The following is a 25,047-nucleotide window of genomic DNA, read 5'->3' on the forward strand; positions in this document are numbered from 1 at the left end:
TAGAGGCCACAACAGTGAGAGGCCCGCGTACCGCAAAAAAAAAAAAAAAAAAAGTCTTAGTTTATAGCTGTGCTCTCAATCATTGATTATATTGCCTCTATAAGGAATTTAATCATTAAGCAAATATCTGTTAAATCCATCTATATTAGTTTCCTATTGCTGCTGTAACAAATTACTACAAATGTAGGGGCTTAAAACAATGCAATGTGTTCTTTTACAGTTCCAGAGATCAGAATCTCAAGATGGGTCTCAGGGGGCTAAAATCAAGGTGCAGGGCTGTTTCCATCTGGAGGCTCCAGGGGAGAATCAGTTTCCCTGCCTCTTCCAGCTTCAAGAAGTTGCCAGCATTCTTTGGCTTCTGGCCATATCACTCCAATCTCTACTTTTGTCCTCACCTCACCACCTTCTCCCCTATTGACTTCTCATAAAAACCTTTGTGATTACATTTAGGGCCAACTGGGATAATCTGGGATAGTCTCCTTCATTTTAAGATCCTTAATTTAACCACATCTGTAAAGTCCCTTTGCTGTTCAAGGTAATATATTCACAGGTTCCAGAGAATAGAATGTGGACACCTTGAGGGATGAGGGGGGAAGTTATTGAGCCTACCATAGCATCCTATAGGACACACTCCAAGGTCCAGTTCTGGACACTGGAGATTCAACCGTGAAAAAGAGAGATGAAACTGTGATTTCAGATAGTTTACATTCTAGTAGGGGGGCACCAATACTTTTAAAAAAATGGTAAAAAGTTTAGTTTCAGATTTTCATAAGTGATGTGAAGAAAATAAAGCATGATAAGGGGCAGGGTTAGGGAAGGAGGATGCAGTAGGGCTGTCAAGGGAGCCCTCTCTGAAAAGATGTCATTTGAACAGTTTTTTGCATAAGGATCCAGCTATAGAAAAATCTAGAAGGTAAGGGTTTCTTGGAGAAGAAAGAGCAATTATAAAGTCTCTGGGGCTAGAATAAGTCTGATATCTTCAAGCAAAAATAAGAGAATTGTTGGAGATGAAGCACAGAGTGTGTGGTAGGATGAGCAGATTAGTAACACCTTGAAAGCCACCTGGTAAGAAGTACAGATTTGATTGAACGTGTGATGGCAAGTCACTGGAGGGTTGAAAGCAGAGGACTAACATGATCTGACTTGTTCTAAAGTTCATCTTGTGATCATCAGTTCAAGTGAATGAGGATGGTGGCTTAGACCACAATGGTTGAAATAAAGGTGTTGATTAGTGAGGAGAATTGGGATATAATTTAGTATTAAGCCAGTAGGAATTGCTACTGGATTGGATGTGGAGGTCAAAGGGAAAGAGAAGATTTAGTAATGTTTCCTAGATTTGGGCCTGAGCACCTGGGTGAATGATACATGAAAGATAAAATTATTGGATTAAGCTATTGTTCTGGACCGATTGTGTCCCCCTAAAACTCATATGTTGAAGCCATAACCCCCAAAGTGTTTGGAGATAAGGCCTGTGATGTGATAAAGTTAAATGAAGTCATAAGCATGGGGCACCAACCTGATAGGTCTGGTTGCCTTTATAAGATGAAGAGATATCAGAACGTGTTCCTCTCTCTCCCTCTCTCTCTCTTTCGTGTGAGGACACACTAAATAGGTGGTCATTTCAAAGCCAGGAAGTGAACTCTCCCCAGGGACCAAAGCAGCTGGCACCTTGATCTTGGGATCCCCAACCTCCAGAACTGGGAAAAAAATTAAACTCTGTTGTTTAATCCACTCATCTGTGGTATTTTGTTATAGCAGCCTGAACTAAGAGAGCTTCCAACCATTAACAGTGAAGACAATTCCAGCTCTTGATTCCAGAGTGCTTCCTAATGGCTTGTATGTTAGAGGCACCTCTAAAGATTTGAAATGAATGTCTCTTATGTTCATGACATTGTAGAAATGTTCAGACTCTATTTCAGTGATTGCTTGTGCATCTGAGGTATAGTCATTTTATAGGACTTCTTGAAGTAGATCAATAGTGAAGCAGTAGCTTATCTTAGGAAAGCTGACACCTAAAAATCTAGAAACATGAACACATTAATGGGAGGTGCTCAGTCAAAATTATTTACTGCTCATTTTCTTAAAGTAGTAGTTCATTGTGACACATTTGAACAAGGGTTTGGTTTCTAAAATTTCAGACCAAGTTCAGTGTTTCAGAAGTGTAGCCACTGCATAAAAGCAAGATATCCCCAAAGACATATTTTCAAACAGTGCAGCAGAGATGGATGGGGTCTTAGGAATTTGGCCTCTCTTTGCCAAAGAAGTGCCATTTAGAGCCAGTAGATGACTTGTCAATAGATTACAGTTTGAAAAGTAATTGAGTTATTTCATGATTTAAAGGAATTTTTGTTCAATTTCAGGTGTGATAATGGTATTATGGCTATATATTTTTTTTAAAAGAGACTTTATCTTTTAGAGATATGCAAAATGATATTATATCTAGAATTTACTTCAACATAACCCCACAGGAAGCTGTGGGGAGAGGATAGAAGAAATAAGCTTGACCATGAATTGGCAAATGCAAAAGCTGGCTCATGGTTAAATGGAGGGAAGCTCATTTTACTGTTCTTTATGCTTTGGAATCTGCTTGAAATTTTCCATAATACAGAGTTAAGCAATAGTCTTCCTATTGTTAATAGAAGTCTGGAAGAGACTCAGGCCACCAAGTCTCAGCTCAGTGCCCTGTCCTCTATACCTAAACTTTCCCCAAACCTGTATTATTAAAAAATATATATACATGTTAAAAGATCATTTTTATACAGGGGTAAAATGACTCTCACACAGATATAAAAATGAATATACGTTAACAATTTCATTTAACTCATAATCAGTGAGAGAACCAGACAGAAAACATTGACAGACATATTTCTAGATCAGGAGCATGAGATGAATGTGCAAACGGAAGTAATACTGGTGTTTCTACAAGATGGTGAGGGAAGTCTATTGATTTCCTATGGACAGGGCTGAATTTTCTGTCTATCTATAATCAAGAATTATTTTGCATTTCCTTCAGTTGTTTACAACCTACATGGTTGCAAAATTGTTCAATGATGGTGAGACACTATAATCAGATAACCTAGAAGGTTGTCATCTAAACAATCATAATTTTTCATTGAAGCAATATTTTTTCCATATATATTTCTATCAAGGAATATTTATTAGTGATCCATGGAACCCACTTTGGGAAATGACTTTAGAATCAGCTGCCTTTCTGTGAGTGTGCCAATCACAGGAAATGAAAAATGGCAGATACAAAATAGATTATGTGCCTCATTAGTTGAACTTGAATTCTGGGTACCACTCTTTTATCTTTATCCAAACATTTTGAGAGCTTTCATATCCTCTGTGGGCAGGAATTATTTAACGTTATCAAATATTGATTTTAGGAGCAATAGGTAATGACTCCAGACTGGGAAAAAAAAAAAACAACAACACATTTTATTTCTGCTGAGAAATATTGGCCCAAAATAAATAACCTGCCCACATGACCATAGTTTTAAGTGTATCATTTTATATTTCCTGTGTTTTTTTAACTTGGCTATCCTTTGAAAAATTATTTCCTGCATATTGAAAATGATGCCATCTCCTTTCTGGAAAATGTAGATGTCTATCAATATTGAAATCTCATTACCAGACACTTTCCTGGTACTGAAAGCTGAAGGGGCAGACTAATTTGTATGCTCCATATCCACATGATTTCTGGAAAATCCTATTAAGATAAAAGGGCTCAGAATTATAGAGCTGGCCTGGTTCCCAATATTCTCTAACTGAACTGAAGAGATGAATGTGGATACTAAGAGGAGAAAAAGGTAGATGAGGATGTGCTGAGGACTTGTGGAAAAGCATCAGAGGCTTATTATTGTTTTCAGAAGTGATCTAAGAGCTCAAAGGGGACAATTTTTGAAAGCCAGTTGATGTGGGGAAGGTTAAGATAGATTTTTCCAATTGTCATTCTGCTGCGAAATCACCATGTTTTTTTCAACAATTCCTATCTTTTTTTTGTAATTTTCTCCCTGTTAGACAAGGCCTACATACAATAGGCTTTTTAAACACATGTGTATTTAATTTTTAGGAGTTAATTCACAGTGGGTAAAGCATGGCTTAGAAAAGAAAAGGGCTACAATGTTTCATTACAACATTATCTCATTCTAGCATAGAAAGAAGGACTGCCATGAAAAAATACTCTGATTTGTCTTTTCACTCAAGGTGCTGGGGCTTAAGAGAGATGCAAAGAATTGAACACCTGAAAAATCATCTGCTTTTATTTTCTGTAATGAGCTGACTGGTAAACTTCACTCAGGTGCTGCACAGAAGTTGAAAAGAGCCTTTGTTTTCCCGATTGTAATGAGGTTATTGGCAGGAGGTAAATTTATAATAACCTACAGAAGCTTGGGAACATTCTGTTGTTGTTTATTATTGAGGAGAGAGCTGGGATAGTAAAGGTCTCATTTAATAGATTGAGGGCCTTTCTTTGAGCCTGACAGCTGCTGGATGGGTTCATTAAGAGGCAAGAGACATCACTCAGGCCAAAATCCCATTAGTGCTACCCTGCCTCAGCAGTGAGGGGTAATGTCCATCTGGGGTGCTGGTGTTCACGACCAGAATATATGTATTTTATATATTTTTGTATACAGAGAAGAACTTTTCTTCTGTTGAGATTTCAATAAGCAGAGTGACTGGCTTAGTCGTTGATTACATATTTTATCTGGTTGCCATCTAAGAAACTATGAGGTCCTCCAGTTTGGGGGCATATAGCTTAAAAACAGTATTGATAGTTTATAAAGAAACTGGAGAGGAATTAATCAGTCTACTCTTGTGGCATCAGAAACTACAGTTAGGCACTATGAATATTCTTGTAGTTTCTGTCCTGCCCTCATTGATAGTGTTTGAATAGACTGGGAAATTTCAGTTGATAAGAACCAAAACAGAATTTCCAAATGGAAATTTTTTTTAATGTTCAGTGTCAAAATCACGGAACACACACACCCATACACACCCCCATATTCATCCCAATAAATTTGTAGGAAGAAAACAAAACAACTGGAAGTAATATTTTAATGAATGCTTCTGGGATTGTACTGAGACTAATCTCAATGAATTCTAATTATCTCTATTCTATAGATGTTTTATTAAGCTACATTTAATTCTCAGTTAATTATAACTGCAATTTCATCTATCTGTATAAACATAAAAAATTGTATGTACATATATAACATAGGTATGTATATGTGTATATATAATATGTTATATACCTTATTAAATTCTTTTCTGGGCATTCCAATGAATTGAGGTCTGGGTCAATTAGGAACTGTGTTTGGATGCTAGTGAAAGATGCACCAAATATAAAGAACTTAAATAAGATAAAGTGTTATGCTCCATTATATGAAAGAAGTTGGGAGGCAGGTGGTTTGGAGTTGGTAAGGTGGTTTTGTGAGCCTCAGGACCCAGGCTCTTTGTCTCTTTGTTTCACCATCTTTAGCTCTGACTCCCATCCTTGTCTTATAATTGCTGGAGCTTACTGCATGTCAGGAAGAAAGAGGGAAAAGGTTGGGAAAGGCAAAGAATGGACCTGTTGGCTGAGTCATCCTCCATAGAAGGGTATTTAGAGGGGAGGGTCATGGGGAAGGTGAGAGGTGAAGGGTAAAGTTTTTCTTTTAACACGTAAAACATACCATTTTGGCAGCATAGGTCACCAACATGAAATTTAACCACTGTTTCTTTTTCCTATGACCTGACAATGTAAAATTTGGTAAGAAAGAGACAAATACTTGAAAGAGTCTTGTGGTACCTGTATTTAATATCAATTTAGAAAATACTACTTGGTACACTAGTATTGAAATTACCAGTGGAAGATGTTGCTGAAGCACTCTCTGTAGAGACCAAGGTGGTTGGTAGTTCTGGTTTTGCACTACACATTCAAGAAAGGGGACCTCAGCAGTGCCAGGACCTGGCACCAACCACCAGTGAACCAGCATCAGCTCTGGGACACCCTAGGCCAAGCAGCCGGTTATATGGGTTCATAGCTTCACCCACCAGCAGCTGGCACCAGTCCTGGGCTTCCCTAGCATCTTCAGCCAGCCACACCAGGACCTGGCCCCCACAAGTGGGCCAGCACCCCTGGGCCCTACCACCCACTGCACTGGAACTGCTCACCAGCAGGCCAGGACCAGCCCAGGACTTTCAAGGCCAAGGCCCTGCCCATTAGTGGGCTAACACCAGCCCCAGGTTCCCCTGGGCCATGCAGCCAGCCACATCAAGACCCAGCCTTGCCCAGCAGTGGTCAGCAGTTTCTGTACAAGACAGGGCCTGGCAGTCAACCAGGCCAGGGGCCAGCACCACCAACCAGTGCACCCACAGTATTTGGCCCCATTAAAAGAGAAGGGCCCACTCAGCCAACACAGGGGACACCCCTAGATAACATATCTCTGGTGATCATAGGGGAGTGTGCTGCTGGGCCCCATATGATGTCTCCTATAAAAAGCTACTTCTCCAAGATTGAGAAATGTAATCAATCTACCTGATATGTACAATGCCCCCTGCCAGAGAATTAGGCAAAATGAAGTAACAAAAGGATATGTTCCAAAGAGAGGAAGATAAAACCACAGAACAAAGCAAAGTTCCCAAAAAGAGTTCAAGGTAAAGATCATAAAGATGCTCAAAGAACTCAGGGGAAGAATGGATAAATACAGTGAGGAGTTTAACACAGAGACAGAATATATAAATAAGAATCAAACAGAGATGAAGAATACAATAGCTAAAATAAAAAATTCACTAGAAGGAATCAACAGTAGATTAGATGATTCAAAGGAACACATCAGTGAACTGGAAGACAGAATAGTGAAATCACCCAAGCTGAACAGAAAAAAAGAATTTTAAAAAATGAGGACAGTTTAAGAGACCTTGGGGACAACATCAAGCCTACTAACATTTGCATTATAGAGGTTCCCGAAGGAGAAAAGAGAAAGAAAGGGGCAGAGGACTTATTTGAAGCAATAATAGTTAAAAACTTCCCCAACCTGGGAAATGAAACGGATATCTAGGTCCAGGAAGCACAGAGAATCCCAAACAAGATGAACTCAAGAGGTCCACATCAAGACACATTACAATTAAAATGGCAAAAATTAAAGCTAAAGAGAGAATATTAAAAGCAGCAAGGGAAAAACAGCTAGTCATGCAAAAGAGAACTCCCATAAGAACATGAGCTGATTTTTCAGCAAGAATTTTGCAGACCAGAAGGAAATGTCATATTTTTTAACTGATGGAAGGAATAATTCTACAACCAAGAATACTCTATTTAGCAAGACTATAGCCCAGATTTGAAGGAGAGATAAAGAGTTTTACAGACGAGCAAAAGTTAAAAGAGTTCAGCACCACTAAACCAACTTTAAAAGGAATATGAAAGGAACTTCTCTAAATGCAGAAGAAAAGACCACAACTAGATGTGTGAAAATTATGAATGAAAACCTCTCACCGGTAGTAATGGTAGTAGATCAACCACATATAAAGCTAGTAGAAAGGTTAAAAGACAAAAGAATTAAAATCTTCTACATCAACCATAAGTAGTTAAGGAATACACAAAACAAAAAGATGTGAAATATGATGTCAAAAATATTAAATGTTGGTGGGGGAGTAAAAATGCATGGCTGTTAGAATGTGTTTGAGCCTAAGAGATCATAAACCTAAATATATATATATTGCTATATATAAACCTCATGGAAACCACAAACCAAAATTCTATAATAGATACAAACACAAAAAAGAGAGGAATCCAAATATAACACTAAAGATAGTCATCAAATGACAAGGGAAAAGAGCAAATGCTGCAGAAAGGAACAAAAAAGAACTGCAAAACACCTTGAAAACAATAGACAAAATGACAAAAAGTACATATCTATCAATAATTACTTTAAATGTTAATGGCCTAAATACTCCCATCAAAAGACATAGAGTGGCTGAATGGATTAAAAAATAAAACTGCCTAAAAGAGAGTCACTTCAGTCTAAAAACATATACAGACTGAAAGTAAGGAGATGGAAAAAGGTATTACATGCAAATGAAAATGTAAAAAGTGGAGTAGCAATACTTATATCAGACAAAATAGACTTTAAAACAAAGGCTGTAACAAGAGACAAAGAAGGACATTACATAATGATAAAGGGATTAATCAAATGAGAAGATATAACCATTTTAAATATATATGCCCCAAACATAGAAGCACATAAATACCTACAGCAAATATTAACAAATGTAAAGGGAGAAACTAATAGTAATACAATCATAGTAGGGCCATAGTAGGGCCAACAACAATGGGCCAATAATCCAGACAGAAAAATCAATAAGGGAACCCTGGCCTTAAATGAAACATTAGATCAGATGGAATATATTTATAAAATTCCATTCTAAAAAAGCAGAATACACATTCTTTTCAAGCACACAAGAAACATTCTCCAGAATAGATCACATGCTAAGCCACAAAACAAATCTCAATAAATTTAGGAATATTGAAATCATATCAAGCCTCATTTCTGACCACAGTACTGTGAGACTACAAATCAACTATAAGAAAAAGTCTGTAAAAAACAAAAACACGTGGAAGCTAAACAGTATGCTACTAAACAACCAGTGGGTCACTGAAGAAATAAGAAAGGAGATAAAAACTGTATCTATTGGCAAATGAAAATGGAAACCACAACAATTCAAAAATCTATGGGACATGGCAAAAACAGTTCTAAGAGGAAAGTTTATAGAGATACAAGCCTACCTCAGGAAACAGGAAAAATCTCAAATAAATAACCTAAACCTATGCCTAAAGTAACTAAAAGAAGACAAACAAACCCAAAGTTAGTAGGAGGAAAGAAACAATAAAGATCAAAGCAGAAATTATGAAATAGGCTAAAATATTAGAAAACATCATGAAACTAAGAGCTGGTTCTTTGAAAAGATAAACAAAATTTATAAACCTTTAGCTAGAATCATCAAGGAAAAAAAAAAAAAAGACAGATGATCCAAATAAATAAAATGAGAAATGAAAAAGGAAAACTCACGAACAACACATAAATTTAAAAATATCATTAAAAATTTCTACAAAAATTATATGCCAATAAAATGGACAATGAAGAGGAAATGGATAAATTCCTAGAAACATTCAATTTCCAAAAACTGAATTAGGAAGAAATACAAAATATGAAGAGGCCAATTACTAGTAATGATACTGAATCAGTAATAAATAACTCTCAACAAACAAAAGTCTAGGACCAGATGGCTTCACAAGTAAATTCTACCAAACATTTACAGGAGAGTTAACACCATTCCTTTTCAAATCTTTCCAAAAAGTTGAAGAGGAAGAAATGCTTCCAAATTCATTCTATGAGGCTAGTATCACCCTGATACCAAAATCAGAAAAAGATATCACACAAAAAAGAAAATTATAGGGTAATATCACTGATAAACATAGATACATAAAACCTTAAAATACTAGTAAACAGAATTCAACAACACATTAAAAGGATCGTACACCATGGACTTATCCCAGGGATGCAAGGTGGATGGTTCAATATCTAAAAACCAATCAACGTGATACAACACATTAACAAATTGAAGAATAAAAATCATATGATCATCTCAATAAATGTGGAAAAAGCTTTTGACAAAATCCAACCTCCATTTATGATAAAAACTCTCAGCAAACTGGATATAGAAGGAATATAACTTAACATAATAAAAGTTGTATATGAAAAGCTCACATCTAACATCATACTCAACTGTAGCTTTTCCTCTAAGATCAGGAAAACAACAAGCATGTCTACTCTCACCACTTTTTTATTCAGCATGGTATTGGAAGTCCTAGCCTCAATCAGATGAGAAAAAGAAATAGAAGAAATCCAAATTGGAAAGGAAGTCATGTTTGCAGATGACATGACGCTATACATAGAAAATCCTAAAGATGCCATCAGCAAAATACTAGAGCTCATCAGTGAATTGGTAAAGTTGCACAATAAAAATTAATATAGATAAATCTATTTCTGTACACTAAAAGCGAACTATCAGTAAGAGAAATTAAGAAAATAATCCCATTTACAATCACATCAAAAAAAGAATAAAATACCTATGAATAAATCTAACTAAGGGGATAAAAAACCTGTACTCAGAAAACTATAAAACACTGATGAAAGAAATTGAAGATGATACAAACAGATGGAACAATATCCTGTTTTCATGGATTGGAAGAATTAATATTGCTAAAATGACCATACTACCCAAGGCAATTTACAGATTCAATGAAGTTCCTATCAAAATACCACTGGCATTTTTTTCAGAATTAGAACAAATAATTCTAAAATGTGTATGGAAACACAGAAGACTCCTTAAAGCCAAAACAATCTTGAGAAAGAAGAACATATCTGAAGGCATCATGCTCCCTGAAATCAAATCATAATACAAAGCTACAGTCATCAAAACAGTATGGTACTGGCATAAAAACAGACCCATAGATCAATGGAATAGAATAGAGAGCCTGAAACGAATCCACACTTATATGGTCAATTATCTACAACAAAAGATGCAAGAATATACAGTGAAGAAAACACAGCCTCTTCAATAAGTGGTGCTGGGAAAACTGGACAGCTACATGTAGAAGAATGAAATTAGAACTCTTAACACCATACTTAAAAGTAAACTCAAACTCAAAATGGAATAAAGACCTAAATGTAAGGCCAGGCACTGTAAAACTCTTAGAGGAAAACATAGGCAGAACACTCTATGACATAAAGCTGTCTTCCTTTTCTTCTGAGCTGAGTGGCTGGCAGGGTCTTGGTACTCCAGCTGGCTGTTGGGCCTGAGCCTCTGAGATGGGAGGGCTGAGTCCAGGACACTGGACCACCAGAAACCTACCAGTCCCACGTAATATCAATCGAGGAGAGCTCTCCCAGAGATCTTCGTCTCAACACTAAGACCCAGCTCCACCCAATGGCCAGCAAGCTCCAGTGCAAGACGCCCCATGCCAAACAGCTAGCAACACAAGACCACAACCCCACCCATTATCAGAGATAATACTAAGTTAAAGTCTTAGTCATACTAAGTTCACAGACGCTCCAAAACACACCACTGGATATGGCTCTGCCTAGCAGAAGGACAAGATACAGCCCCACTCACCGGATCACAGGCACCAGTCCTCTCCACCAGGAAATCTACACAAGCCACTGAACCAACCTCACCTACTAGGGGCACACACACACAAAAAAACAGGAACTACAAACCTGCAGCCTGTGAAAAGGAGACCCCAAACACAGTAAATTAAACAAAATGAGAAAACAGAGAAATATGCAGCAGATGAAGTAGCAAGGTAAAAACCCACCAGACCAAAAAAAAAAAAAAAAAAAAAGAGGAAATAGGCAGTCTACCTGAAAACTAATTCAGAGTAATGATAATAAAGATGATCAAATTCTCAGAAATAGAATGGAGGAAAAACGAGAAACATTTAACAAAGTCCTAGAATTAAAGAGCAAACAAACAATGATGAACAACACAGTAAATGAAATTTAAAATACTCTAGAAGGAATCAAAAGCAGAATAACTGAGGAAGAAGAACGGATAAGTGACCTGGAAGACAAAATAGTGGAAATATCTGCCAAACAGAAGAATAAAGAAAAAAGAATGAACAGAATTAAGGACAGCCTCAGACACCACTGGGAAAACATTACATGCACCAACATACGAATTACAGGGGACCCAGAAGAAGAAGAGAAAAAGAAATCTCTGAGAAAATATTTGAAGTGATTATAGTTGAAAATTTCACTAACATGGGAAAGGAAATAGTCAACTCTAGGAAGAACAGAGAGGCCCATACAGGATAAATCCAAGGAGAAACATTCCGAGACACATATTAATCAGACTACCAAAAATTAAATACAAAGAACAAATACTAAAAGCAGCAAGGGAAAGGCAACAAATAAATAAAAGGGAAACGCCATAAAGTTAACAGCTGATCTTTCAGCAGAAACTCTGCAAGCCAAAGGGGAGTGGCAAGACATAGTTAAAGTTATGAAAGGGAAAAGCCACAACCAAGATTACTCTACCCAGCAAGGATCTCATTCAGATTCGATGGAGAAATTAAAACCTTTACAGACAAGCAAAAGTTAAGAGAATTCAGCACCACCAAACCATCTTTACAGCAAATGCTAAAGGAAATTTTCTAGGCAGGAAACACAAGAGAAGGAAAAGACCTACAATAACAAACCCAAAACAATTAAGAGAATGGTAATAAGAACATACATATTAATAATTACCTTAAAAGTAAATGGAATAAATTCTCCAGCAAAAAGACATAGACTGGCTGAATGGACACGAAAACAAGACCCATATATATGCTGTCTTCAAGAGACCCACTTCAGACCTAGGGACACATAGAGACTGAAAGTGAGGGGATGGAAAAATATATTCCATGAAAATTGAAATCAAAAGAAAGCTGGAGTAGCAATACTCATATCAGATAAAATAGACTTTAAAATAAAGACTATTACAAGAGACAAAGAAGGACACTACATAATGATCAAGGGATCAATCCAAGAAGAAAACGGAACAACTGTAAATATTTATGCACCCAACATAGGAGCATCTCAATACATAAGGCAAATGCTAACAGCCATGAAAGCGGAAACTGACAGTAACACAATCATAGTAGGGGACTTTAACACTGCACTTTCACCAATGGACAGATCATCCAAAATGAAAATAAATAAGGAAACACAAGTTTTAAAAGACTCATTAGACCAGATAGACTTATTTAATATTTACAGGACAATCCATCCAAAAACAACAGAATACTTTCTTCTCAAGTGCTCATGGAACATTCTCCAGGGTATATCATATCTTGCATCACAAGTCAAGCCTCAGTAAATTTAAGAAAACTGAAATCATATCAAGTATCTTTTCTGACTACAATGCTATTAGACTAGATATCAATTACAGGAAAAAACTGTAAGAAATACAAACACATGGAGGCTAAACAAAATGCTACTAAATAACCAAGAGATCACTGTACAAATCCAAAAATACCTAGAGACACATGACAATGAAAACACAACAGCCCAAAACCAATGGGATGCAGCCAAAGAAGTTCTAAGAGGGAAGTTTATAGCAATACAATCCTACCTCCAGAAACAAGAAATATCTCAAATAAACAACCTAACCTTACACCTAAAGCAATTACAGAAAGAACAAAAAAAACCCCAAAGTTAGCAGAAGGAAAGAAATAATAAAGATCAGATCAGAAATAAATGAAAAAGAAATAAAGGAAAAAATAGCAAAGATCAATAAAACTAAAAGCTGGTTCTTTGAGGACATAAACAAAATTAATAAACAATTAGCCAGACTCATCAAGAAAAAGAGGGAGAAGACTCAAATCAACTGAATTAGAAATGAAAAAGGAGAAGTAACAACTGACACTGCAGAAATTCAAAGGATCATGAGAGACTACTACAAGCAACTATATGCCAATAAAATGGACAACCTGGAAGAAATAGACAAATTCTTAGAAAAGTACAAACTTCCAAGACTGAACTAGGAAGAAAAAGAAAAAATGAACAGACAAATCACAAGCACTGAAATTGAAACTGTAATTAAAAATCTTCCAACAAACAAAAGCCTAGGACCAGATGGCTTAACAGGTGAATTCTACCAAATATTTAGAGAAGAGCTAATATGTATCCTTCTCAAACTCTTCCAAAATATAGCAGAGGAAGGAACACTGCTAAATTTATTCTATGAGGCCATGATCACCCTGATACCAAAACCAGACAAAGATGTCACAATGAACGAAAACTACAGACCAATATAACTGATGAACATACGTGCAAAAATCCTCAACAAAATGCTAGCAGACAGAATCTAACAGCACATTAAAAGGATCATGCACCATGATGAAGTGGAGTTTATCCCAGGAATGCACGGATTCTTCAATATATGCAAATCAATCAATGTGATACCCCATATTAACAAACTGAAGGATAAAAACCATATAATAATCTCAATAGATGCAGAAAAAACTTTTGACAAAATTCAACACCCGTTTATGAAAAAACTCTCCAGAAAGTGGGCATAGAGGAAACCTACCTCAACATAATAAAGGCCATAGATGCCAAACTGACAGCCAACATCATTCTCAATGGTGAAAAACTGAAACCATTTCCTCTAAGATCAAGAACAAGTCAAGGTTGCCCACTCTTAACGCTATAATTCAACCTAGTTTTGGAAGTTTTACTCACAGCAATCAGAGAACAAAAAGAAATAAAAGGAATCCAAATAGGAAAAGAAGAAATAAAACTGTCACTATTTGCAGATGACATGATACTATACATAGATAATCCTGAAGATGCCACCAGAAAACTATGAAAGCTAATCAATGAATTTGGTAAAGTAGCAGGATACAAAATTAATGCACAGAAATGTTTTGCATTCCTATACACTAATGACTAAAAATCTGAAAGAGGAATTAAGGAAACAATCTCATTCTCCATTGCAACAAAAAGAATAAAAAACCTAGGAATAAACCTACCTAAGGAGACAAAATACCTGTATGCAGAAAACTGTAAGACACTGAAGAAAGAAATTAAAGATGATACAAACAGATGGAGAGATATACCATGTTCTTGGATTGGACAAATCAACATTTTGAAAATGATTATACTACGCAAAGCAATCTGCAGATTCAATGCAATCCCTATCAAGCTCCCAATGGCATTTTTCACAGAACTAGAACAAAAATTTTACAATTTTTATGGAAACACAAAGGACTCCGAGTAGCCAAAGCAAACTTGAGAGATAAAAATGGCGATGGAGGAATCAGGATCCCTGACTTCAGACTATACTACAAAGCTACAGTAATCAAGATAGTATGGTATTAGTACAAAAACAGAAATTTAGATCAATCGAAAGGATAGAAAGCCCAGAGATAAACCCACGCATATATGGTCAACTTATCTTTGACAAAGGAGGCAAGAATATACACTGGAGAAAAGACAGCCTCTTCAATAAGTGGTGCTGGGAACACTGGACAGCTAAATGCAAAAGAATGAAGTTAGAACACTTAACACCATACACAAAAATAAACTCAAAATGGATTAAAGACCTAAATGTAAGGCCAGACACTATCAAACTCTTAGAGGAAAACATAGGCAGAACACTCTATGACATAAATCACAGCAAGATCCTCTTTGACCCACCTCCTAGAGAAATAGAAATATAAACAAATGGTACCTAATGAAACTTCAAAGCTTTTGCACAGCAAAGGAAACCATAAACAAGACAAAAAGACAACCCTCAGAATGGGAGAAAATATTTGCAAATGACAAAGGATTAATCTCCGAAACATACAAGCAGCTCATGCAGCTCAATATTAAAAAAACAAACAACCCAATCCATAAATGGGCAGAAGACCTAAATAGACATTTCTCCAAAGAAGATATACAGGTTGCCAACATGAAAGGATGCCCAACATCACTAATCATTAGAGAAATGCAAATCAAAACTACAATGAGGTATTACCTCACACCGGTCAGAATGGCCATCATCAAAAAATCTACAAACAATAAATGCTGGAGAGGGTATGGAGAAAAGGGAACCCTCTTGCACTGTTGGTGGGAATGTAAATTGATACAGCCACCATGGAGAACAATATGGAGTTTCCTTAAGAAACTAAAAATAGAACTACCATATGACCCAGCAATCCCACTACTGGTCATATACCATGAGGAAACCATAATTCAAAACGAGACATGTACCACAATATTTGTTGCAGCACTATTTACAATAGCCAGGACTTGGAAGTATCCAAAGTGTCCATCAACAGGTGAATGGATAAAGATGTGGAACATATATACAATGGAATATTACTCAGCCATAAAAAGCAACGAAATTGGCCTATTTATTTTGAGGTGAGTAGACCTAGAGTGTCATACAGAATGAATTAAGTCAGAAAGAGAAATATAAATACCGTATGCTAACACATATATATGGAATCTAAAAAAAAAATGGTCCTGATGAACCTAGGGTCAAGATAGGAATACGACTCAGAGATAGAGAATGGACTTGAGGACACAGGGATGTGAAAGGATAAGCTGGGATGAAGTGAAAGTGTAGCATTTACATATATACACTACCATATGTAAAATAGATAGCTAGTGGGAAGCAGCTGCATAGCACAAGGAGATCAGCTTGGTGGTTTGTGACCACCTAGAGGGGTAGGATAGGGAGGGTGTGAGGCAGGTGCAAGAGGGAGGGGATATGGAGATATATGTATACATATAACTGATTCACTTTGTTATACAGCAGAAACTGGCACAGCAGTGTACAGCAATTATACTCCAATAAAGGTGATTTTTAAAAAAGAAAATATAGCAATGAACAAAAAGAACAACAAAAAGTTTGAGTCTCTGTCTTATACCATATATAAAAAAATGAACCCAGTGACTTCCCTGGTGGTACAGTGGTAAAGAATCTGCCTTCCAATGCAGGGGACATGGATTTGATCCCTGGCCAGGGAACCAAGATCCTACACCCTGCAGGGCAACTAAGTCCATATGCTACAACTACTGAGCTCACATGCCTCAACGAGAGAGCCTGTGTGCCACAAAACTTCAGAGCCCACACACTCTGGATCCCATGTGCCATAGCTATAGAGCCCCCATACCCTGGAGACTGTGTGCCACAACTAGAAAGAGAAAACCTGCATGCCACAACTAGAGAGAAGCCCATGTGCTGCAATGAAAGATTACGCATGCCTCAATGAAGATACTGCATGCTGCAACTAAGACCCAAGGCAGCCAAAAAAAATAATAATAATAAAATAAAACAATGAACTCAAAATGGATTACAGACTTAAATGTAAGCTTAAAACCATTAAACTCCTAGAAGGAAACATGGGAAGTAAGCTCTCTGACATAAGTCTTAGCAATTTTTTTGGTTATGTCTCCTCAGGCAAGAAAAACAAAAGAAAAATAAACAGATGGGACCACATCGAACTAAAAAGCTTTTGCGCAATGAAGGAAACCATCGACAAAACAAAATGGCAACCTACTGAATGGGAGAAAATATTTACAAATCACATATCTAATAAGGCATTGATATCCTTATACAAAAATATACAAGGAACTCATATAACTCAGTATCAAAAAAAATCTGATTGAAAATTAGGCAGAGGACCTGGGTGGACATTTTTCCAAAGAGGACATGCAGACGGCCAACAGGCACATGAAAAGATGCTCAACATCACTAATCATGGGGAAATGCAAATCAAAATCACAATGAGATACCACCTCACACCTGTCAGAATACCTATTATCAAAAAGACAGCAAATAACAAGTGTTGGTGAGGATATGGAGAAAAGGGAACACTTGTGCACTGTTGGTAGGAATGCAAATTGCTACAGCCACTATAGAAAACAATATGGCGGTTCTTCAGAAAATTAAAAATAGAACAACCAGAAGGTCCAGCAATTCCACAGCTGGGTATTTATCCAAAGAGAATGAAAATGCTAATTCAAAAAGATATGTGCACCTCTATGTTCATTGCAGCATGACTTACAATAGCCAAGGTACGGAAGCAACCTAAGTGCCCATCAATGGATGGATAAGGAAGGAAGATGTGGTGTGTGTGTGTACAAACACACCATGGAATACTATTCAGTCATTAAAAAAATGAATGGAATCTTGCCTTTGGGCCAACATAAATAGACCTAGAAGGTATTATGCTAAGTGAAATAAGTCAGACAGAAAGACAACTACTACATGATTTCACTTATTTGTGGAATCTAAAAAAACAAACACATATACCAACAGAAGAAAACAGAGACAGACTCATAGATATAGAAAAACTGGCGGTGCTAAAGGTAATGGGGGTAGGGAAATGGACAAAATAAGTAAAGGGTTTTAAAAGGTACAAACTTTCAGCCATACAATAAATAAGTCATGGCAATGTAATGTACATCATAGGGAATACAATCAATAATATTGTAATAACTGTATTGTGACAGATGGTTACTGGACTTATAATGGAGATCATTTCATAATGTACATAAATGTGGAACCACTATGTTATACACCTGAAACCAATTTTGTATGCCAACTATACTTCAATTTAAATAAATAAATAAATAACTGTCAGTGATGTTAAAAAGAAAAATATATTGAATCACTATCTTGTACACCTGAAATATAATTGTAGGTCCATTAAAAAAAAAAAAAAGAGTTGCAGTCTGTGTCTCCTTTCCTTTGAATTTGAGATGGCTTTGACCAAAAGCAGAAGAAGTGGTGCTATGTGACTTCTGAGTCTGGGTTGTAAAGAGCCATATAGCTTATGCATTGTTTGTTAGAACATTCACTCTTTGAGTGCTACACCATCATGTACGAAGTTCAATCACCTGAGCTACCTTGCTGTGAAGAAATCCTAGTGACATGAAGAAGCTTAATGTTGTAGGTTGTCTGATTGATTGTCTCAGCTGACTCTAGCCTTTAAGACATCCCAGCCAAGGTGCCAGATATGTGAGTGATTGGCCCCTCGATGATTCTAGCCCCCATATATTCATGTCATATCATCTGAGGTAACACATCATGGAAGAGCATAAAGCCATCCCTGTTTGCCTTGTCCAGATTCCTGATGTACAGAATCTATGAGCATATCAAAACAGATCTTGCTTTGTGTCACTAAATTTGGGATGATGAAGGACTGGGTCATAACTTGGATATCTCAGCCACTCCTTTTTACTCTTTTCCCTGTCATGCTGTCCTGTTGAAAGGATTTATTGAGCATCATATTCTTATCTGGGTCTTGCTCTGAAATGGCTTACTTCATTCAGTTGTGTTAACAAGGAGTGTGAGGGATGTGCCCTAGATTTGATCATTGCACAGAACTGAGTTTGAAATGACCTTTATCACCCAAACATCTTTTAAATTTTTATTGACAGGGTTTGGGAACAAGTAGCATCTGCAAGCCTTTCAAATCTCCACATTTCTGGACTCTCTTTTTGGGAATCTTTTTTTTCCCTGTGCATAAATCAGCCAAGTCTTTGTGAGCTTGTTTTTCTTGTAGTAATGCACCCAACACAGCTAAATAGTAGCCAACACATGCTATATATTTGCTTTCCAACTCTTTCCCTTAGGGGTTCATTAAGTAGGTGATCTGCCTTCCAAGTTATTGCTAGTGATATGAATAATAATGGTTTTGCCACTGCATGACATGAATTTTAATCCTTCTTAACTTTAATAGTTTTCCTACGACTCACCCCCTAACCAAATACCCAACATTTTTTCTTTTTTGTTACTCTTTCTCTAATACTATTTTTAAGTCAGTCAGGGTGTACTGCAGTAGTAAAAAACTTCAAAATGTCAGTCTCTTAAAACAACAAAAGTTTATTCTTGCTCACACTCTGTAACCATTTTGTACTGGCTAGAGGCTATGCTCCATGATGCCCACATTTGGGAACTCAGGCTGCTGGAACAGCCACTATTTGGAAAATTGATGCCGAAAGCTCAGCTTCTCTGTACACCAGTGCCAAATTGAATCTTGGAAACAGAGTTTTGGGTAAAGAAGAAAAGGAAAACTTTGTCACTTTCCCAGGCAAAGGGGGACACAGTGACCTCCTGCCTCAAAAAACTATGTGTCCCCACTTGGAGAGGATAGTGAGAAGTTCTATAGTAATGGTTCAAAGAGGGTGTGATCCACTCATGGACATTCTTCTGATGGGTTGATGGTGAGGTAAGTAGGAGTCAGCATCATCAACCTTCAGGTTCCAACTGGTCTGGGGACTACTTTCTTGTGGGCAGCATACCATTGTTAATCATTAACTTTTCCCACCTGGAGGAGGTTTCAGTATCTGTAAAACAGCTCAAAGATATTGTTGTGTATATCCTTTGATGGGAAACAAGGACCTTGCCCCAAGGCTGCACTACTGTTTCTCTTGACTGTTTGTTTCTCCCTTGTCTTGCATCCCCTCCCTCCCCTAATTAACAACTGCTTGAATTTGCCCCTTGGAACTCAGGGAAGGTCACGGAGGCTGAATGAAGGCTATTTCCTGTAATCAAAGAAAGGGGGGACACAGAAAACCTTTGTGCCCAGGAGCCCCACAGGGCCCTGTCTGGTATTAATACTGTTAGTTATCATGGCAGAGGAAACAACAGGCCCAGAGGGTTTCAGTTCCTATTAAATTCTCTGTCCCAGAATTGACACACTACACTTCCACCCATGATTCTTTGGCCAACAGGTTTTATGACCCAACCATACCACATGTAAATCAGGACATGCAATACTAGGATGAGCCTGGAAGACAAGAGATCTATTTGCTGAAGAGCAATAATGAGTAACACAGTGCACAAGGCATCGGCATCTTCATAAAATAGTAAGGAATAAACAGACCAAAGCTGAATGAGAGCAAGAGCCCAGAGAGGTAAGCAGAGACAATTTTCCTCCAAGGGCATGCGCTGAACCCTTGAATTGGATTTCTATTTTAATTGCTTCATGGACCTTGGGGAACAGAAGACAAACCATATGACTTTCAAGGTGGATACTCAAAAAGATGTTAACCAGTGTAGTGGAGAAGCACAAGAAAACTCTTTGCACCTCATCTCCATCTTCAGACCACTGCCAGGGACTGTTGCAAAGTCCTGCCTTTTTGCACAGAATGAAAGAGGGAAACTTTCCAGAATCTTGCAACAGTTGTGCATGCTTTCATTGCAGCTCAAAGCCAGGACCTCAAAGGGCAACACATTTAGTGGATGAACCAGAAAAAAAAAAAATTCACCGGCTAGAGGCAACTTGCCCATTTAGAACTTGACTCTAATTAGAATGAGAGGGATAAAAGAGGAACAAAAGTAAGAGAATGAGGGGGATGAAGAAGAGGAAAGGGAAGAAAAAGAAGAGAAAGAAAATGAAGTTAAAGATGAAGTCAAAGAGAAGGAAGGGGAGAGGGAGAAAGAAAAGGAGGAAAGAAGGAAGAGAAAGAAAATGGGGACTATCTAACCACTTGCCCTCAATCAGGCAGCTTTGAGACTGACATTGGCATTTTGTGTGTGGGAAAAACGTCAAGAACTTAGTAAAAATGTACCTTATATATGTATAACCACAAAAGATGTATCCAAAGTATATAAAGAAATTCTACCTGTCAACAACAAATCTAATATAAAAATTCACCAAGGACATGAGCAAGCATTTCACAAGTTGGGAAACATAAAAAGCCAATAAACAAACATAAAAGGATTATCAAACTCATTAATAATCAGGAAAATGCAAAGTAAAACTGTAGGCAGATAGGATAGGAGGGTCCCCAGAGGAAAAGACCACATTTGGCTTCTCTTTTTCTGGCATAAAAGAAGCCATTTTGGCCTGAGCCATTTTAGTGATCTAAGCATGGCTGCAATGCTTGCCCTTGAAAAGGTCTCTGTAATTAATGATCTCAAGGGAACAAAGGAATGCAGGAACAGAGAAAAGACAGTCAAACAATAGTGCAGTGATAAAGCAGAGTCCTAGTTTCTCCTCAAGGGATATATGTAATAATGTATCTTTGAGTTCTGTAGGAACTAAGCCCCCCTCCCCCCAGGTGGAGGATGGAATGATTAAGTTGACCCTCCTAACTTCAATCAACTAAAACTTGGACTCTGTCGACCTTTGCCCTAATTCTATGCTGAATTCTCTGCTCCAGCTCCTTCATGAATATACCTTTACCCTTTGCTTAAAACTTCCCCAATTTTTGGGAGATTGGGATTGACATATATACACCAATATGTATAAAATGGATAACTAAGAAGAACCTGCTGTATAAAAAAATAAAATAAAATTCCAAAAAAAAACTTCCCCAATTTTGCTGTTAGGGGAGACACTGCTTTGGGAAAGACCCCCTTACTTTCCACAAGTAATAATAAACCTTCCCTTACTTTCTGCAAGTAATAATAAATCCTTCCTTCTCCAGATCGTTGGCTTGATTTTGTCTATTGTCTCAACACCCACCAAGAGGCAAACCCAGTTTCCGGCTAACAAACTCACAATGAAATATTTTTTAGCCTTGTAAGAGGCATTATTCTGCTGAACATTTTATTGGGATGTTAAGAAGGGTTGACATGAATAAAGAAAGTCCAGTGTAAAAAAAAATAAAAAAGCATAAAACACCTCTATCTTTTAGCTCAAATCCAGCAGCAGAGGCCATCTCCTGGCCATTTACCATCCTGATTCCCAAATTGGGTGGTCGGCAGCGATGGGCAAGTGCAACCTTTAGCAGCTTGAACAAGCTTCTCACTTCACAGAGGCCTAGAGCGGAGTTTTACAGAATGTATTGTCTCTGAAAAAATGTGAGATATTTAAACAACGTAATTATCACAAATTAACAGAAGCAGTTCTAAACTCCACCCACTTCTTTTAGTTCTCTCCACCAAGAGATTCATGAAACGATTTGGGGACTATATTTAGCTTATCTGCAAAGATGGTTTGTACACCAAATCAGCTGCCGGCTGCAATAGTACAGATGAGAGTGGAATTTTTTCTTTTTCTTTTAATTCGAGCTTCTTAAAATAAATCCTCCTTTACTCTCAATCGAGCCAGAGCAGTGGTTCTCAAACCATACTGTACATCGGAGTCACCTGGTAAGCTTGTTACAGCACAAAAGGCTGTAGAGTTTCTGATTCAGCAGGACAGGGGAGGGGCCTGAGAACTTGCATTTCTAACAAAAGTTTCCAGGTGAGGCTGACATCGCTGGTCTAGGGCCACCCTTTGGGAACCACTGGCCCTTATCTCCTTTACTTTCTCAAGCACTTGACCTGTTTAAGGTTCATTCTAGAATGATAAATTGCCTCTGCATCAAAATTACTTTAATTGCAAGGTGTTAAAAGTTTTAATATGTCGAAGTTGCAAATAAATGAATATGTAAATAAAAGGTCTTGCTTTAATATGCAACTTTTGAATCAGTTCTCGCAGCAGGTAAGATCTCAGATCAATTTTCATAATGATTTTGTTAACTGTGCGATGGAGTTATTTCTTTTAGAACTCCCCTAACATATTAACAGAATTTCACATTCCAATAGTATTTTTAGGGTCAATTTAGTTATCACTACACTGAAGCAAAAAGTAAGCATTTGTGAACTTTAGGAATAAACCTATCTATAATTCAATGTTAATCCTAACAGCTCTTTGATTAAATTAAAGGGTAGGGGAGTGAGATTGTTAGGGGAGTGAGATTGTAAGGGAAGGCAGCCAACACAGGGTGGCTTAGCAACCTACTAACACTTGCGGGCAACTGAAGCCTGCACTGTAGAACACACACCTACGAGTTAACCCCCAGAGGAGTGAGGGATTTGGTATTTATATACCAATTCCACTAAGCCCTCGGTGGAGGATTATTCCAGGGGGCATTGATTCCATAGCACTTTAGCATGCCATGTGGATGGAAAAGCAGGCTCCAAATTTAAAAGAGCATTCTCAGAGAGGTGTAGGCAGTTGGAATTCAGCTGCTGGACAGCACGTGAGCAGTTTTAAGTGGGGGCTCCCAGATTGAAAACCAGGTCTAACTGATGTCAAAGCCATTGCTTTCTGAGTCATTTCTTACTAATATGAATCTGCTCCAGGTGTTCGTTCCATGACTGAATGAAATTTGGATTGAGATCACATGATCTTTTGGACTGGCACTTGCTTGCATCCTCTCCAGAGCAAGATAAAGTTCTAAGAATTAACTGTAAATTTGGCCTTAATGTTCCTTGTTAAAGCCAAATGTTTATAATCGGCTGAGTTTCATATTGTGTAGACACCCTGCATTTACTGGATGTGTAAGGGAACCACGGACTGAAACCTCCTGCTTTGGCCAGGCATGATGATAAATGGCTTGCATGAGTTGTCTCAACAGGAGGTCCTGATAAGGAACACAGTGCTGTTGCCGAACACTAACCAGGAGAATTCGAGAGGGGCCAAAAAGAAGGAGGAGACTCCAGCCCATAATATGTTCTGCCAAACTCCCAGAAACCTTGCACTGGAATCTATCTTGGCTGAGAGGTGCGAGCCAAGAAGGCAAGAGGAGAGTTAAGAAGGATGCTGAGTCAGACCAAATATGGGTACAAGCAAGATGACTGGCCAGAGACTATCTGGAAAGCTAATGAGATTATCATCATCATAAAAGGAGACTGAAAGTCACGTGGCAGAGCAGTTCTCCTGGGTTCCCTTACCCTGCTGCTTTCCCCCTGGGCGCCCTTTCTCAATAAAGTCTTTTGCTTTGTCAGTACGTGTGTCTCCTCAGACAATTCATTTCCAAGTGTTAGACAAGGGTCTACTCTCGGGCCCTGGAAGGGGTCCCCCTTCCAGTAACACATGCCCCATTCATTTCATAAGCTCTTTTTCATATATGTGCATGATCCAAACATGGAATGAAAATGAATGGGCAGCCTATTCCAGTACCAGTTAGGCAGCAAAGGCACATGCCCCGCGGAAGAAGCAGCCTTAGGCAGAACTGAGTTAAGAGCGGCTTTCAGCAAGTACTTCTCTAGGTTTTTAATTTTTACTCATTCTTCTGCCTTTTTTTTGTTTGTTTGTTTTTTCTTCTGCCTTTTTAATGTGACAAACACCTAATCCCCTCCTGTTGCCTCCCCAACCCAACTTCTTGTGGCTTAGGTGTACTACCTGTTCTTTGGCAGACAGCTGCAAATAAAATTTCAAAGTCTAAGCATATGTTTGCTCTCTTAATGTACGCAACAGAAAACTAAATCTGAACTTTGGAAAAAGTCTATTAATAATTGACAAATAACAGAATTGTCAGGATGTAGAAAGCAACACAGGGAAAAAAAAGAAAAATATCCCAGGGTTCGCAACAGGAAAATGTTCACCCGGCTTGTTTGCATCAGTGATTATGAACAACATGCTAAATCCATACTTCCAAAGTCTATATATGACTATTATAAATCTGGGGCAAATGATCAGGAAACCTTGGCTGATAATATTGCAGCATTTTCCAGGTAAGAATTTTTTTAAATCATATTTAAAAATTACACAGAGACATTCTATCAAAACAAGATCTTTCAGCTTTAATG

At 37.7% G+C, this 25,047-nt stretch overlaps 1 protein-coding gene across 1 annotated transcript in view; it reads left to right on the forward strand.

The window, feature by feature from the left end:
* The first annotated feature begins 24,679 nt into the window (after positions 1–24,679).
* Positions 24,680–25,047, forward strand: part of HAO1 (hydroxyacid oxidase 1) — a 65,589-nt gene continuing 65,221 nt past the window's right edge. The window contains exon 1 of the mRNA XM_022556498.2: positions 24,680–24,972. Within this exon, the coding sequence (XP_022412206.1) occupies positions 24,836–24,972 (137 nt within the window). The 5' untranslated portion in view covers positions 24,680–24,835. The remainder of the gene's footprint in view (positions 24,973–25,047) is intronic.

Source organism: Delphinapterus leucas, chromosome 15, assembly GCF_059928025.1.
Source record: "Delphinapterus leucas isolate spDelLeu-1000000601 "Yukka" chromosome 15, BTC_Dleu_Yukka2, whole genome shotgun sequence".
In the NCBI taxonomy this organism is placed as follows: domain Eukaryota; kingdom Metazoa; phylum Chordata; class Mammalia; order Artiodactyla; family Monodontidae; genus Delphinapterus; species Delphinapterus leucas.